An 18,101-nucleotide genomic window follows, 5' to 3' on the forward strand; every position below is an offset into this window, starting at 1 on the left:
ATGCCAAACCACTCTAGTATCTCTGCCATGAAAACCCCAAATCAACACCTCAAATGACTAAACAACAAAAACTGTGTTAAGTCCTGTGCTAAGCAAAAAGGGACAAAAGTCAGTCTCTGTCCTCAGGTAACCAGCAATCTGATGGCAAAATCAACATGCAAACAAACTAATACAAAGCAAAGTATACAGAAGATGAACAGGAGAGAATTAACAGAAGGAAGGCACTATAATTCAGAGCTTTTGGGGAAAGCTTTCTTGAAAAGGTGGGACTTTAGTTGGGCCTTAAAGGAAGTCAGGGAGGTCCATAGTTGAAGTGGAAGAGAGAGAACATTCCAAGCCTGGGGAACAGCCAGAGAGAATCCCTAGCACCAAAAGAATGTCTTATTTATGGAAAGGCCAGGAGAAGGCCAGTGTAACTGGATGGAAAGTGAGTGTCAGGGAATAAGGTGAAAGAAGACTGGAAAGGTAGGAGGGAGCTAAGTTGTGAAGGGCTGTCCTTGCCCTCAAGAAGCTTATAGTCAAGTATATAAGTTCTTAGCTGATAGTCCATAGACTCTCCAAGGGACACTGAGAGAGAGCCGAGGATAGCTGTGAACTCAGATGGGAAACTAATTACATCCTTATTCAATATAACCAGTTTCCTTTGAAATATCTGTATCTGATTGTCTACATTCTGAGAAGAGGCTTCACCAAACACTGCCAAAGAGATCCATGACCCCAAAAAGAAGAGCCCTTGGTCTAGCAGGATAAATAAGGTGTTTCCCTAAGTAATTGTAAGGTAGCCTGTAATAAGGGCTTCTGGAAAGACATGAAAGTTTTCATGGAAGAGAGAGATTGAGCTGAACTTTAAAGGATGTACAGAATTTCAACAGAGCAAAGGGACAAAAGTAGGAAGTATGAGACTTATGGAATGACATCGAGTGCCATCAGGCCAATTCTGGGTATATGAAGCAGAATAATGGGGACTGAGGCTAGAGAGGTAAGGTGACATCAGTTTGTGATTAGACCTTGAAACAGATTAAGGAGTTTTGGTTTAATTCCATGATAAACTCCATTTTTAAAGGAACCTAGTTTGTGAAAGTGACAACGATCAGGGCTAATGTGAACAGAGTAATCCGACAGTAGTGTGCAGGAAGGATTCTTGGAAGAGTAAAGGGTCTGGAAGCAAGAAATTCAGTTAAGAATTTACTGAATTGAGAGATGTATGGGATCTGCTGCAGAAGGAAGAGAAGCAAGAAAACAACACACACAAAAGACCACAACAACGTAAATGGAAAGAACAACCACATACAAGAAATAAAAGTGAATGTTGGGGGTGCCTGGTGGCTCAGTAGATTGAGAACCAATACTTAGTATAAATTCTAAGAGAAGATAAGAGTTTAAAATAAAAAAGTGTTGCAAAATTATAAAAAACAAGCAGAATTCCAAAGAAGGGGTTAGAAAAGACACCATCCCCCTCTGCAGAAAGAAGAAATCCACAGGTACAATTCACTGCATATATTTCCAACCTGTTTTGATGTACTGATAGGTTTTACTGATTTTTTTCCCTCTTATTTGTCGTATAGGATTGGTATCTAGGAGAAGAGAAATGCAATTGGCAGCAATTCTTGTGATATAAAAAACAAAGATTTAAATAATTTTTAAGAAGCTATTACAAGGACAGGCATGAAGTCAAAAGGACATGGGTTCAAATATGACCTCAGTCACTGCCTAGCTGTGTGATCCTGGGTAAGTCATTTAACCCTGATTGCCTAAGCTTTCCTGCTCTCTTCTGCCTTAGAATCCATATCAGAAGGTAAGGGTTTAAAAAAGGAAGGGGGGAGGGGAGCTATCATATTGGTCCAGGCAAGAGGTATTATGGGTCAAGAGAAACAGGGGAAAAGGGGCAGAGAGCATTCCAAGGAAGTTTTTTTTTCAATTGTCATGCAAAACACACTTCCATGTTGGTTATTGTTGTAAGAGCAAACTCAAACACAACCAAAACCCTAAGATAAAATCATAAATACACTGATATGAATTTAAACTCTTTCAACAACAGGAGCAATCTCTGGACTCCCAAGAGGCTTCCTGAGCCTTCAGGGTCCCAGAGGTGCAGGGAACCCAAGGCACCCGACACCAGCCCTCAGAACACGCAGCTGGGCACAGAGGGGCCTCCCCTGGCAAAGTAGATAAGAGGCCCCTGAGATAAAATAAATAGGGGGCACTCCCATCTCAGCAAAAAAACAAAAACCACAAGGTTGTTTCTATCCCAAGTAATTCTTTTTCCAAGAACTAAAAAAATTTCAGTATTCTCAACAGGGAATTAAATCAATCAACTAACAAGCAGTTAGCAAATGCCTACTCCAGGCTAGGGCTGGAGACCCAAAGAATAAAATAATCCCTGCTCTCAAGAAAAATCTGAGAAATATTCACAAAGACAACAAACTTGCATATCAGCAAATTGGGGGTCAGGCAAGGGGCTTTGATGGTACTTGTTGATTGGAACATGATCTGATTTCTAATACTCTGGCATATACTCATAAAGTAATGTTCTGACTCACCATGAGTCTTTGGAAGGTAAAAGAGCCTCGAGCTCACGACACTCTGGTTGGAACTTCAAAGTTCCCTCGGCTACTAAACCAGGCTTTGGCACAATGGCTCACCAGGCTCCACCTGACCCAGTATCTATTGCTGGAGACCCAACAGTCTTCTAATAGTGCCCTATAAGTCAGCCTATTTATTAAGGGGTTTGAAACTTGTAAAGTCAATCAAGCAACCCACAAGCATTTATAAGGCATATACTATATGCCACAAATACAAAGAATCTCTCCTGGTAAGGAGCTCCTGTTCCAATGAGGAAGATAATGAGTGCATACATAAGTACATATGGAATCAGTATAACGAGAATAAATACAAATGAATAACAAGGTAGTCTGGGAGATCAGGAAAGGCACGTATAGAAGCTCCTATCTGAGCAACCTCTTGAAGAGCTTGAGGCAAAGGTGAGGAGGGAGTCTCAACTAGTCACGGGAGGCACCAGAATGAGGAAGGCAGAAAAAGTTAGCTTGCAGAGTATAGGATGGGAAGTGATGCCCCACAACAAACAGGTTGGAGCCAAGTTGTGAAGGGCTTTAAAAACTCAAGGGAAGGGGAAGGTAGGTGGCTCAATGAATAGAGTCAGGCCTAGAGATAACAGGTCCTAGGTTCAAATCTAGACTCAAACACTGCTTGCCTGTATGACCCTAGACAAGTCACTTAACTTCCACTGCCCCTCTTCTGCCTTGGAACTGACACTTGTACCAGTTCTCTGACAGAAAGTAAATGTTTAAAAAAAAAAAAACTGGTGGGGGAGAGGGGAGCAGCTGGATAGCTCAGTGGACTGAGAGTCCACACCAGAGATGGGAGGTCCTGGGTTCAAATTAGGCCTCAGAACCTTCCTAGCTGTGTGACCCTGGGCAAGTCACTTGACCCCCATTGCCTAGCCCTTACTGCTCTCCTGCCTTGGAACCAATACACAGTATTAACTCCAAGACAGAAGGTGAGGGTTAAAAAAAAAACCCTAAATAGAAGATTTTCTAATGGATCTTAGAGGTAACAGGGAGCCAATGGGCTTGATAAGAGTAGGGAGTGGCATAGTCCCAACTGTACAGATGAACTGGAAGCAAGGAGCTTTTTGAGTCAGGGAGGCCAGGTATGAGGCTGTTGCAATAATCTAGAGCAGAGGTGGTTGCATAAGTAGGAAGAAGGGGGCAGGCAGATAGAAAAGAGAACCGCCTTAGTGAGCAGGTGGGGTGAATACAAACAAGAAATCAGCACCACCACATTGAGATATATACCACCAAGCCCCTTAAGGTAGGGTCCCATGCTACAGGCAAAAGAAACAGCAGAGAGCCATGCTATGAGCCAGTGGGAGGCACTCTCCCCCTCACACCCAGAGGGCTCGTTGGCACTGCTTCAAATACTCAAAACTGGCCAGCAGTCCAGAAATGCAGAGTCTGAGAGTTTTTAACCTCTCAATCTCCCTCAGCCACAAGTTTGGCTTATGGCTCTGGTGAGATTCTAAACCAGCTTGGCTTACCCACACATACCTGTGGAAGATAATGTGATTAATCTTTACCTAAAAACAACAACAGGCAATTCAAGGACCATAAATCATCTCACAAACACAGTTCTTTCTAGCTGGTATTCAAAGTACTCTTACTATTAACTAGCAAGGGGCTTCTTTTCACAACAGCAAACGCCAATGGGATCACCAGGGACCAATAGAGGACATAACAGTCATTCTTTGTTCCGTAAAGGAGTGAAGATTAAGTTGATGGATCTATCTCAAGTCACTGGGAAAAAGAGATCTTCACGGCTTCCCAGAATAGAACCATAAAACCACTGACTCTCCTAAATGGAAGAGACCTCAAAGACAATCTAGTCCAATCCACACCTGAACAAAATCTATACTTCTACAAAATGCCTGATAAATGGATCATCCATCCTGTTTGAAGCTCTCCAATGACTCACTACCTCATGAAACTGCCCATTTCACTTTCGGATAACTCTAAATGTTAGTGATTTTTTCCCCTTATAATGATCTGAAATCTGTTTACTAAAGTTTGTTGCATATTACATTGAAATGTAAGGGCAAGCTAGAAATATACTTCCTACCTATCAAGTGACTTCCAACAAGGCCTCTCCACCTCTCTGTAAGTTCCCTAAGAGCAGAGACAGCTTCCTTTTGGTCTTGGTACCCCTAACATACAATACCTGGCACATAGCCGTTGTTTAATGGAGATATCCACCTAAGACTTCTTCACAGATCTCTCACTTATGTTCAGGGACATTTAAAATGGAAGGAGACAAAGTTCTAGGCCCTACCTCTAACTAGATCAGTTTCCTCAAGGGTTAAAGGAGATGATTTCTCCAGACTTCTCCAATTCAGTCCATTATGTCCATTTCTCATTTTCCCCCAAATCAAGGGAGGATCAGTAGTCCCTAAGTTGTTTTCACAATGCTCCCAAAACTTACATAATCAAACACAATTATTCTAAATAAGTTATAGTGAACATATGGCTCGCATGCCAAAAAGGGCACACAGAGCCCTCTCGGTGGGCACACCTACAGTTGCCCACCAGAGTTCCCTACTAGAAATCCAGACTGTGTGGAGCTGTATCCCTCCCCCTCCATGCGTGTGAGGATATTCCTCACTTCACCAGCCCCTCAGCCCAGCAGCCTATGGAAGCACGTCCTCCCTCCCCTGCCTTTTTTTTGTTTTTTTTTGGGGGGGGGGGCAGGGAAGACACAGCACTCAGTCTAGGAGGCAGGATGGGATTGGGATCCAGCACTCCATCTCTAAAAGGTTCACCATCAACTGCTCTAAATTCATGGTGATTGACCCAGGTTTATACAGAACACTTTATGGTTTATTAGACAATTTCCCTCTAAGGAGTCAAAGTTATATTCCCTTTGTTTTCTAGATTCAGAAGCTGAGATTGAAAGGCAGAAGTGGCTTTCCCATGGTAGGGTAGTCCTACAATCCTTGCTCCAGAACTAAAGGGATCTCAGAGGTCATCACATTCAAACCTCTCATTTTACATGACAGGAAACTGGCCAGGAGAGGTGTAGGGACTCAGCTAAAGCCACACAAATGCTACGGATGAGTGGCAGAACTTGAACCCAGCTCCTCTCAGACAGCAGTCAATGTTCTATCCTATTGATTTCACAGCCTCCCATTTACTAAGGGTCAGTATCTGCAGATCTAGTAAACACCCAGGGGTCACCAGCCAAGAGAGGGAGGGGCATTTTTTTTCCTCGGAATGAAACAGCCAATAATTTATTTCTCTGTCTAGTGAGAATTTAGAAAATTAATCTTGTCAGTAGGGTGGCACTTCCTCCTACAGAATAAAGCCACAAAGGTGACTGAGAAAAGGTAGCAAGTTAGGGGTAGGCTATGGTCATCACACTGCAATACTGTATTTCCTGGGACTGGAGAGAGAGAACCAAAACTCCCCACCATGTATAAAGGAAACTGAATTAGGGGCCTGGATAATGGTCTGAGCTGAAATTTCATTTCCCCAAGGATTCCTCTCCTTTCCTGGGTCTGCATCTTGTCAATCTCCAATCTATAGCAAGAGCCATCATTCCCAACATTTGAGCCCAAAGAAACACAAACCCAGCTCAGGGGAAATGGCCTGAATCACACTCTCAAAGCCAGGGAAATAGTGGTAGGAGGCAGAAATTTGGGGTGAAGCTGCCACATGAAGTAAACTTATTTTCACTTGTCATTCGTGTTAACGAGGGGATAAACTCTAGTATTTCTGAATATAGAGCCAGGAACCCAAGATTATCATTGCAGCAAGGCCCCCAAAATTCTAAGCCCTCAAGACAAATCCCCAGTCACCACACTATTTATAAGGATCTGATCTAAGAGAACTGTAAACATATTCTCAATCTTTGTTCTACATAAATACTGTCATTTTGGCACTCCACAAATGTCAAATGAAGAAAATCCCCAGAATCTCTGGGACTTTGGGGGCTTTGTAAGAGAGGAAAAAGTTAGTAGAAGAGTATTAAAAATAAGGGAAGGTGATGAACACCCTGCTTGTGAACACCCTAAAGAAAAGGAGGCTGGCATTAGATCTCCCACAAACTCTCAACCTGCCCAAAGAACTGTCCATGGTAATTTCAGTCTATCAAAAAGTCAACCTGAGTTACCCAATATGAACGAGTCCTTCACTTCAGGGTCAATCCCTAAGCCAAATTTAATCAATTCAAATCCTCCCCCAAACTCCCCAGACCACCAAATCTAATAAGAGCTCCCTAATTGGGATCTACCTATGGTCTCAGCCTCCCCAAGGCATCCTTTCCACAGCTGCTAAATTAATCCTAAAACCCAAAGCTGAGACTACCCTGCTCAAAGACCTTCACTGGTTCCCTCCAGCCTAAAGCATCAAATACAAACTCCTCAGCCAGGCCCTGGCACCTGCTTCCCTTTCCAGACTGATTTCATCTTTCTCCCCTTTCAGTATAGTACTCTACATTCCAGGAAACTAGTCTATCAGTTCTTCTCTGAACCTACCCAACCAGGCCCCTACACCTCCTCCAGGCAGCCTTTTAGAGCCATTACTTCCTATTTTCTTACCTGGATGGCACTGGAATCCCCTACCCCCTCTCTTGGGAACAAGGACAAATCTGCTTCAAGTTTTGTATCCCCAGAAGTTAGCACAGAGCTTTGCACATAGAATGGGTCCTTAATAAAAGCTTGTTTGTTGGAGCCTTTGGGTAAATTCCCATTTCTGGTCCATGTGGGCTCAGGAGCCACAAACTAAATAAAAAAGTAGAGAGAGTCCAAGGGGTCAGAACTGGAAAGGCGAACTGGGCAGCTCCCAGGCTCCTAAGCAGTGGTAAAAGACCTTGACCCCAAGCCCAAAGTCCCAGCCATGCTGACTGGACAAAGGTTCTCAGATTCTCCAGTTCGTTTCCCATCCCAGCCTCACTCTGCAATCCAGTTACACTGGGCAGTTTGATGTTTATCACAAGGGACACACAATCTCCCACCTCCCTGCCTTTGCACTGACAGTCCCCAATGGCTAGAACGCCTTCCCTCATTACCTCTCCTTCTTATCTTTTCTCAATGTCTCCTACTTCAGGAAGCCTTTTCCAGTTGCCTGAGTTGTTAGGAAGTTTCCCTTCCAGGCTACCTTCTATCACCATACTTGGTATATACTTTGTATGTACCCCACTGTTTACATGTTGCATCTCTCATCAGAATGCAGCTGCTTGAGGGCAAAGCCCATTTGTGCCTTTTCTTAGATTCTCAGCGTAATAGCTGGTACAGTTGTCAGGTACTGGCTGCCTGATATACCCACCCAGACAATGGGCCCTCAAATCAATTCTCCTATGTTTGAGGAAAGACAGCATTCCTCCTTCCTATGAGCCATGACATTTTAGGGGGAAAAAGGCTTTGGCACAGACTGCCCAAGCTGACTGGGTCAAATAAAGAACAAAATGCTGAAGCAGTAACCTTAATAACTCAAGCAAATTATTGTAATGAGAGACCAAAAAGATCTCTGATTTTCAGTCCTGAAGAAGAAACAAAGTCTACAAAAGCCCTATGAACAGGAGTGACAACTAGAAAGAGAGGTAACATACTTAGAAGCATCCTTTAAGAGAATCATTCTAAGACACATAAAAGGAAGAAGTTTATTATAGAGAATGGAGCTAGGTGATGTAGCAGATAGAGAGCCAGACCTGGAGTCAGGAAGTCTCATCTTTCTGAATTCAAATCCAGGCTCAGACACTTACTGTGTGACCCTGGACATGTCACTTCACCTTGTTTGCCTCAGTTTCCTCATCTGTCAAATGAGCTGGAGAAGGAAATGGAAATCTATTTCCTATATATGCCAAGAAAATCCCAAACAGGGTCACAAAAGGTAGGACATGACAGAACAACAAGTAGATAAAGAAAATTCTTTATTCCCAAATGTGCAATGTACAGAAAACATCAAGAGGCTTTGGAGGAATTTTAATCCATTTAATGTGTAAAAGATCCATAATTTGTTAGTTATTAAAGAAAAAAAGAGATAATTCTAGCTTGAGACATGATTCTTAGCCTGGGTCATTTCAAGCTGTCCCACAAATCTCCTTAACTGTCACTGTCAGAAATAAGACCATAGATAAGACAACTAATAATAATCACAGCAAATATCTCTATGGTGTTTTAATGTTCATTAGACCTCTTACCTGGTTTTCTTCATGTCTCACCTAAAATCTCAACTTCTGTATGAAGTCTTTTCCCATCCCCTGTAATTCTAGAGCCTTTCCTATATTCATTGTCTTCAATTTTATCCTGCAATTAGCTTGATTGTACACAATTATTTGCATGTCATCTCCCCCCCCAAACAGATTGTGAGTTCCTTGAGAACAGAGATTTACTTTTCCATGCATCCTCAGCACCTAGCAACAATGCCTGACACATAGTGGGGGCTTAAAAAACATTCGCTAATTGACTGCTTGACCTATATTTATAGATCCTCAGAACAAATTATGGTCTTGGTTGAGCTATGCTGGAAAGAGGAAAAGTGATTTAATGCCTAAGGGCAGTGATGGCAAACTTTTCTGAGACTATGTGCCATGTCCCCCCCTCCAGACTGAGTTCCCCCCTCCCTTACCCCAGAGAGGGGAGGGAGAAAAGGAGAGAGGTGGACCCAGTGCTCTGCTCGGGGCAGGAGGTGCAGTAGAGAGGGGAAAGGGAGCAGCATCCCCCAAGTACCTCTGCTTTTCTAGTAATTAACTCTGGCCAGGGAGAGCGCATGTACCCACAGAGTGGTCTCTGCACACCATCTTTGAACGCATGCATAGGTTCACCATCACGGGCCTTAGGGTCTCTTACCCAACAAGCATTGAGGTAGGCGTCAGCCTACCATTAAGTCATCCTACTGTCAACTATTCTGACCCTCAACAGCAATGTCTCAAGTCCAAAAGAAGACTGATGTCCAAAAAACCTTACTGTATTTTAACTGGGAAGACCAGGTCAGATCATCCAGTTCCAGACGTGGGCTATGATTTTTTTCTTAAACCCTTACCTTCTATCTTAAAAATCAATACTAAGTATTAGTTTCAAGGCCAAAGAGTGGTAAGGCTAGGCGATGAGAGTTGAATGACTTGCCTAAGATCACTCATCTAGATCTTGATTTTCCAAAGTGAGACCTCATCACTTCTCCATAGCAAGGAGATGCCTAAGGATTGGGAAAACAACAAGTTAAAGGGACTTTGAGGCACAGCCTGAGGACAAAGGCTACAGAAAGCACTTCTCTCTCAGCACCTCCAATGCGGGAACCTATCCATAGAAGCGCACCTTTACTAGCGGCTCCCCACCCCCCAGGCAGCCTGCTATGATGCAATCCCACCTCCATCATCTGTGGAAAGAAGGCCAAAGGAGAAGTAGGTTTTCACAAAAGCAATCAAGGGCATGTATTTCTTATATGGCAAAGAGAAGAGGTAAAATGCTTGAACTCAATGGATTCTACAAAGGCTTCCAGTGCCAAGATTCTCAGATATCTCCCAAGATACTTAATATCAATTGCACTGCTGTCTAAAGTAGCCAAGAGTTAAAGGCCCAGCCTGTGACATTCCAAGGCCACAGACATTGGAAAAGGCTGGACTCCAGGAATCTTAGCCCTTCAAAGAACTCCAAGGGCGGGGTGTCAGGGAGCCCTGCCTTCAGACCACTCCTCAAACTCCAGAAATTCTGGCTAAAGCAGGCTTGAAACTGCTCTAAGGAAACAGTTATTTCCCACTTTGTCCAACTGTCCATTTCCCTCCTTCCTGAACATTCAGCACTATTGCTACAGTGACATTTCTAGTGAACAAGCCTAGTCTAGTGATAACCAGGCCTTGTGCTTTTAGAGGAGTAAACAGGGTCCAGGGACTGCACTTACAAAATATAGTAGCCCATGAATGAAGAATGGTTTTTGCATGTTTAAATAAATTTAAACTTGAAAATGTAAAAACCATCCTGAGCTCCCTGAGTTACAAAAACAGGTAGAGGCTGTCCTCAAGCTGTTTTCTGTTCACCCCCATCTTAGGAGATTGGGAAGAAAGTCCTTGCATTACCAGAGCAATTCACTTAGCCTCTCCTCAGCTATTTCTTCATCCATAAAATAAGGGCACTGAACTACATGATCATTCTGGTTCTTATTTCTTAGCCCTTTTGAGTCTATGTTCTCTCTGATCTTTGGTTTCTCCTATCAATAAGTGGAGGGCTTGTATTGGATGGTCTCTAGGAATCATACTGGTACAATAAAAGAGCTGGATTTTGCACCAGAGGGCCAGGGTTCGAGGCCAGGTGTACAACTTTGGGCAAGTCTCTCCATCTCCTTGGGCTTCATTTCCCTCACCCGTAAAATAAGAGGGTAGATCTTAATCAACTCTGAGGTCTCTTACAGCTCCAAGTCTAGAAAGCCAAGATTCTCGATGTCCAATAACACAAAATGAACTGGAACTCTTCAGACTGAGTGAGATCCGGGAGTGTCCCCTTACCAGAGTTCTCCAACTATCCAGGAAGTTTCCTGGCCCCAGGGGTCAGGAGCAAAGGCCTCAAAATGCCTAAAACTCCAAAAGCCTAGCTGGCAAGAGTTCCTCATAGGAGGATCATAGACTCCTGGAAAGTTAAAGCTCAAAGGGCTCATTAAAATCATTTACTTCCACCCTTTTTTGGTGGCTGGACATACCATGGGACCAGAGTATTAGAAGTAGAAGGCACCTTAACTGTCACCTAATCCAACTTCCTTATTTTACAGACAGGGAAACTGAAGCCCAGAAAGACTATACAGACTTCATATTTAGGGCCAGATAAAATAAGCATGGTTCATAAGGAGCCACAAAAGAGCACTGGTTCCTAGGTTCAAATCCCACTTCAGCCTCAGGCTACTTACACAGACCACTTATTTTTCTCACCTGTAAAATGAGATCAGAGAGGTAGATGATCCTATGACCCTGAGGCCCAAAGACCTTCGGGATCTTAAGATTCAGAGCTTGGAGAAGCTTAGAAACCACCTAGCCCAAGCCCAGAGAGGCCACAGTATGGAAGAGAGCTTGGATCCTGCTGGGCTGTTCCTAAAACTGAACCTGCCATCTTCAGACTAGAGGCATTCCCTCATTTAGAATGCTCTCCTTCCTCCTCTCAGGCTCCCAGCTTCCCTCAAGTCCCAGCTAAAAGCCCACCCCCATAAGAAGTCTTTCCTGACCCACCCTAGTGCCAGGACCTTTCCTCTATAGCTCTCCAATTTCTCCTGCAGGACTCCTGTGCCTACATGGATGTTTGTCTGCAAATTGTCTCCTCAGTGAGCCTGAGTCTCTTCAAAGTTTGGCACGGTGCTTGGCACTCAGTGGGCACAGTGTTGGCTGCCTGCCTTTCTGTCATTAGCATGTTCGCTCCCAGAGACAGGAGCTGTCCCGGCCTTTCTTTGCACCCCTAAGTAGAATTCTGCACAGTACGCAGTGGGTGCACGATAAATGCTTGTGGACTTACTGAGGCCCAGGAAGGCCACAAGCACAGGGAACTGCCCGAGACCCCAAACCCATCATTTTGCAGAAGGGGAAACTGAGAGGCAAAAAGGCCCTGGAATCTGGAGCTGGAAGACAGTTTGGAGCTTATGTAGCCCGAGGCTGTGCGGTTACAGAAAGGGAAAGTGAGGCCGGGCAGAGGAAGGCAGAGGTGGTGCTGCTGGATCCCTGGGCTCCAAGAAAAACGCCTCTCCTGTACCCCGGACCCCAGTCCGGCCGCCCACGCGCCGACTCTCACAGGAGCTCAAGACCAACTCCGGGGGCGCGCGGTCGCCCTGGGCTGTGACTGACCCTTCTCGGCCCTCGTCAAGAAGCGGGAGTGCGCGGGAGGGGAGGCGGTGTGAGGGGGCGGGGCTGCGGGCTCGAGGGGCCCAGGGAGTTGGGGGGGTTCGACAAGGGGTCACTGGGGGAGGGGCAAAGGCCCCCACACACACTCCTACCCCACCCCCGGCCCCACACGCCCAGCAGCCCAGGCCCGCCGCCCTCTAGATCCCCGACCCCAGCCCCAACGCCCCCACCTGCCCTGGTGCCGGCTGCGGCGACTCGGCAGCCCGGCTCCCCCTTACCTGGCTCGTCGGCTCTGCCTGCTCCGAGGACGCCATCTTTCTGAGGCCTGACTAGTCGATAGCCGCCCCGCGAGGCTCCTCCTGAATGCCCTCACTTGCGGACACAGGCCAGAAGGAGCAAAAGCAGAGTGATCGATAGGAAGGAGTGGGCGTGGTCGGAGGTGGGGTGGTGGGGCGGGGCCATAGGAGAGTGGAAAAGTTCTACGATCCAACTTAGAAAATTAATAGTAATAATAATTATTATTATTACTATAGGTCAAAGACATTCATATAAGGCAGCACAATGGGTAATGCTCCAGGCCTGGAATCAGGAATACCTGTATTCAAATCCAACCTTTTACTAGCTGTGTGACCATGGGCAAGTCACATCACCCTGTTTGCCTCAGTTTCCTTATCTTTAAAATGAACTGGAGAAAGAAATAACAAACCATTTCAGTATCACCACATCCTTTCCTGTCCTTAATCCCTTGGCTTTTTGCCTGAAATTCCGGCACAAAGGCAGAAGGTGATTTCCCAAGTGCACAGGGGTATAAATAGCAGAGCCTTGCTAGGAACTCAGACCCTAGCAACCCCCACAAACTCCAGAACCCACTCACTACACCACATCCTGGCCTCATTCTACTAAGCTATTATTAATGATTTATACAGTGTAATTTCTTTCTACTCTGGGCTAAAATTTGGGGCAATGTTATAGCTCACCATTTTGCTGTTTTCCCAAAACAACTCTTTTCTAGCTGCCTCTTCCAGAGATGTGCAGCCTTTCTATTGGAATGTAAATTTATTGAGGGCATAGAATACCTAGATTTTATAGTTTCATTCCCAGTAATTATGCAATGCTTCACCTGGTTTCCCAAGATTCCTTCAAGTGCCAGCTAAAAATCCTCCCTTCTACAAGACTTTCTTTATCCCCCTTCCCTCTGTTGATTATTTACAATTTAACTTGTCTATATCTTAGATAGTAAGCCAGTTGAGGGCAGGAACTGCCTTCTGACTCTTTCTATTCCCAGGGTTTAGCACAGCATCTGGCACCTTTTGTTCAGTCATTTCAACTATGTGCAACTCTTCACAATCCCAGTTGAGGTTTTCTTGGAAGAGATTCTGAAGTAGTTTGTCATTTCCTTCTCCAGCTCATTTTACAGATGAGGAAACTGAGGCAAAGATAGGTAATTTGCCCAGGGTCACTCAGTGTCTGAGGTAAGATTTCCTGATTCCAGGCTGTGCTTACCTAACTGCCCCAGCCTAGCATATAGTGGGCACTTAATTAATATTTATTGAGGTGAATTGTTGTACATATGTGTTTGCTTTTCTTCCTTTCTTCTCCCATTACACCCTTGACATCAAGGATTTGACTTTTGCCTTTCTTTCTATCCCCAACATTTAGCCCAGTGACTGGCATATATACTAGGTGCTTAATAAAAGTTTATTGACTGACTGACACTGTAAGCCCTCAGTATAAGTTTTTCCATCCCTTTTATAGTGACCCCCCCATGGGAGTCCTATATTATTTATCTGTGGGTGATAACCTGAGATGGAGAAGGGAGACTAAGGAAATGAGTGAATAATAAAGACTCAAAGACAGCGATTTATAACACATGGGGAGTAACACGAACTCCGAGGAAATATGAGGAATAAGAGAATAGGTGGGAAGTACCAACTCCTTGATACTCCTATAAACAAGAGAGTCTGAGCATTAATAGGAAGCTTTGGGGGTGACAGCGTCACTAGAAAAGGGGGGAGTCACAACTCCTTGGTGCCTCCTATAGACAAGAGAGTCTGAGCATTGGTAGGAAGCACTTTGAAGATACAGGAAGTAAGAGAAGAGAAGTAAGAGAAGAGGAGTAAGAGATGAGGAGGGAAGAGAGGGAAAGGAAGAGTAAGAGTAAGAGTAAGAGAGTAAGAGAGAGTTACGTGCTGGTTCCCCACCCCAGTATTTATTGGAGGTTTTTGGAATGTGTATTGGGAGATGATCCACAAATACCATGACATAGGTTTTAACATTGGTTGAATTGACAATGATGAGATCAAAGAGGTTAATCCAACCTGCGCTTTGCAAATGAATATACTCGGAGCCAAGGCAACATGGCCGTGGCAGTCAAAGCCTAGCCCATGAATTTGCCTGTCCTATGCTAGTGCTTCAGACTGTCCCTTTCCATACAATGAACATCAAGAGGTCTGACCATGTGTCTGGTAATACAATATCAATACATCAACCATACTTTCCAGATGCTAACATGCCTGGTATGCTACACCTTCGTTTCCCTTCTCCCCACCTATTAATTCTATTCCATCCTCTAAATACTTTGTATTAACTCTCTTTTTTTAAATTTATCCGTATACCTGTTGTTTCCTGCCCAATGCAACCCCCAAGAGAAATTAATGTCCTTGGCTCAAAGACTAAATTCATTTGTGTCTTTATAACCCCAGTGTCCAACATGGCAGACTTATGGAGTAGCCATTCAATGAATGCTTGTTTGTTGGAATTGTTAAATTTTCTAAAATTTCCAGTTCTTTTACCAGAAGTTGTATTCAAACTGTGCTTCCTGAGGAAACCAAAGCAGAAACACTTTAGAACTCTTCAGTGGAGTTCACTTAGTTCTCTTCTGAATATCTTTATGGAAAACTCCACTGAAGAAGTCACCATTGGGCAGGTTTGGTTCTCATTTAGCCAATGTACTATCAACAGGTGCTTCTCCATGGTCCAACCTGGTGAAACTTTTCAGGGCTTCGGTCCCACCAGTAGAGCCTCCAAGTCTTCAGGGTCAACTCTACAACATGACATGGCATCCAAATAAGACTTTAGTGGAGGGAGCTTTCCATGATCAGAAAAATGGGATATAAGGATACATCGAGCTTCAGGGAGTATCAGTTGCCAAGTACAAGTATAAGATATCCCCTTTTCATTACCATTTCTTCTTGACTTCCCTCTATCCCCACTCCCTCCAGGCCTTATCAAATTAATTTGTATGGTTGAATTTAGGTATTGATTTCTTTGAGTCCTTGGCTTAAATACCTATAGGATTAGAAACTCCCGCCCACACTGGAAAGACCATTCTTTTTAAGGGTAGCTCTAATGAAAAAGGTTCTTCATTAGAATTAAAATCTGCCTCCTTGTGGCTTTATAAGAAAGCATACACAAATCTGGCCTCAGACACTTCCTAAATGTGTGACTCTGGGCAAGTCACTTAACCCCATTTGCCCAGCCCTTGCCCTTCTGTCTTAGAGAGTTGTAACTAAGACAGAAAGTAAGGGTTCAAAACAAAATAAGAAAGCATACAATTTAGAGCGAAAGAGTCATTGCAGGTGAGAACACTGAGTCCCACAGATGTTAAGTGATATGTCCAGTGTCATACCAGCAAGAACAGAGCAGGGACTCAATCCAGTTCTGACTCTAAAACCAGCACTTTGGCCACAGCATAATTAGTTGTAGGTATATTCTCTACAATTAACGCAGAGTACGTTTGAACCCCTCTTTTAGATGTAACCCCTTCAAAAATGTGAAGGTAGCAAATATTTCCACATTAATCAGCAAGGTGGTGCCATAATGCATAGAGTGCCAGGACTGGAGTCAGGGAGACTCATCTTTATGAGTTCAAATCCAGCCTCAGCTACTTCCTAGCTGGGTGACCTTAGGTAAGTCACTGATCCCTATAGGCCTCAGTTTCTACATCTGCAAAAATGAGCTGGAGAAGAAAATGACAGACCATTCTAGTATCTTTGCCAAGAAAACTCCAAATGGAGCCTCAAAGAATCAGACAACTAAAACAAGTGAAGAACAACAACACATCCACCTACATCTTTTTTTTTACATGAGAATATTAAAGAACTTCCTTGTTAAACTATTTGTCCTAATGCTAATGTGGCATGGCTTGAGGTTCCCTTTGTAATTGGTTCACCCTTTTGTGTCATCCCCACCTCAAAATGCCTCCATAATGCCTTTTTTTTAAATATTTACATTTTTTATTGGTGTTTTTATAGATTTTTCTGCATCTCTGCCATTAGACCCTAAGCTCTTTGTGGGAGGCATCTCCAGTCCTCCCTCATTTCTTTCTTTTTTTCATAATGCCTTAAGGAAAGATAAAAGTGAAAAATTCAGAGAAACATGGGAAGATAGATACATGGCAGGAAGCCAATGGAGAAAGAAGGACCCAAAGAGCAACTTCTAGAAGGAATACAATGCAGACAAAGTCAGCCTGTAGCCAACTGTCCAAAGATGGGTGAAAGTGTCTGTTAAAGGGACCATCCCTCCTTTATAAGAACAACCAATAAACTTTAATGGGAAATGGTAAGGGTGTTATTTAAATGTTTATTGACAAGTGTCCTGTCAAAATGTGCCAAGATATTTTGTAAGGGAAAAGAGAAAAGATGGCAGCAGGAACCAGACACATATTCCAGGTATGATCTGACCAATGGAGAATACAGTGGGACAGCTATTGCCTTTGATCTAACTGTAGGTGTCCCTGAGGGCCCTCTCCTGGGCCACCTTCTCTTCTCTTTATCTGTTTCACTTAATGATCTTATAAACCATGGATTTTATTACCATCTCTATGCTGGTGGCAACTGGCAAGAAAATGGAGGCTTAGGGAGACCAACATCTTTCCTGTTTCAGTCTTTCTTGACTTCTCATCTCCCATCTCCAACTGCCTTTCAGACATCCCTGACCAGATATCTTAAACTCAACATGTCCAAAGCAGAAGTCATTATTGAGGGCAACAACACTCTCCCAGTGCCTCAGACTCATCTCAAAGCTCCTGGACTCCTCACTAGCTCTCAGCCCTCAGTGCAATCTGTTTCCAAGGCCTGTTGATTTCACCTTTGTTACATGTACTCTCCAACATGCCCTTCTCTCCTCTGATGAGGACCCTCATCACCTCATACCTGGAGCTATTGCAACAGTTGCCGGTGGGTCTCCCTGTCCCTTGTCTCTCTCCAATCCAATCCAATCCAATCCAATCCACCCTCCCGTCCAGCCACGAATGGGATTTGTCCCCATGTTGTCTCCTCCATTAGATTGTGGGTTCCTTGAAGACAAAAACTGTCTTTTGCTTCTTTTTGAATTCCTTGCCCAGCACAGGATAGACTCTTACTAAATGTTTATTGAAACGAAGCTCAGGGAGCCTTAGTGAGACCACGAAAGTAGTAAGCATCTGCGTTGGAATTCGAACCCAAGTCCTTTCTCATTCCCACCATATCTAGAAGAGCCCTTTTCTAGTGAGGAAGAAACATAAACAAATTCCTGAATTAATCTTGGAAAAGTGTACAGGCATCCAGTAATAAGCAAATTGGAAACAACTATATTATGCAATGCATGTAGGTCTGCAAGCAGGAAGACTATTAGAATTCAAGGCGTATGATAAATAAACTTGAGACCCGAAGTGTATTTTTGAGCTCAAGGAGCAACGTGCAGACTCATGCATAGTTCGCGCTCCTGTCTCTTTAAGATGACTCTGATGGAATCCGCAGTCTTGCTCGGGAGGGGCGACTACAAGTCCCAGTGTGCTTTGG

At 44.0% G+C, this 18,101-nt stretch overlaps 1 protein-coding gene across 2 annotated transcripts in view; it reads right to left on the reverse strand.

Moving 5' to 3' along the window:
• The window catches only part of PEX14 (peroxisomal biogenesis factor 14), a 152,781-nt gene extending 140,063 nt beyond the window's left edge, over positions 1 to 12,718 (reverse strand). The window contains exon 1 of one of the 2 annotated variants that reach the window (XM_056795781.1): positions 12,600 to 12,718. In XM_056795781.1, the coding sequence (XP_056651759.1) occupies positions 12,600 to 12,635 (36 nt within the window). In that variant the 5' untranslated portion in view covers positions 12,636 to 12,718. The remainder of the gene's footprint in view (positions 1 to 12,599) is intronic. The other variant, XM_056795782.1, reaches the window with a different exon arrangement.
• Between the last annotated feature and the right edge of the window lie 5,383 nt (positions 12,719 to 18,101).

Source organism: Monodelphis domestica, chromosome 4 (genome assembly GCF_027887165.1).
Source record: "Monodelphis domestica isolate mMonDom1 chromosome 4, mMonDom1.pri, whole genome shotgun sequence".
Taxonomy (NCBI): Eukaryota; Metazoa; Chordata; class Mammalia; order Didelphimorphia; family Didelphidae; genus Monodelphis; species Monodelphis domestica.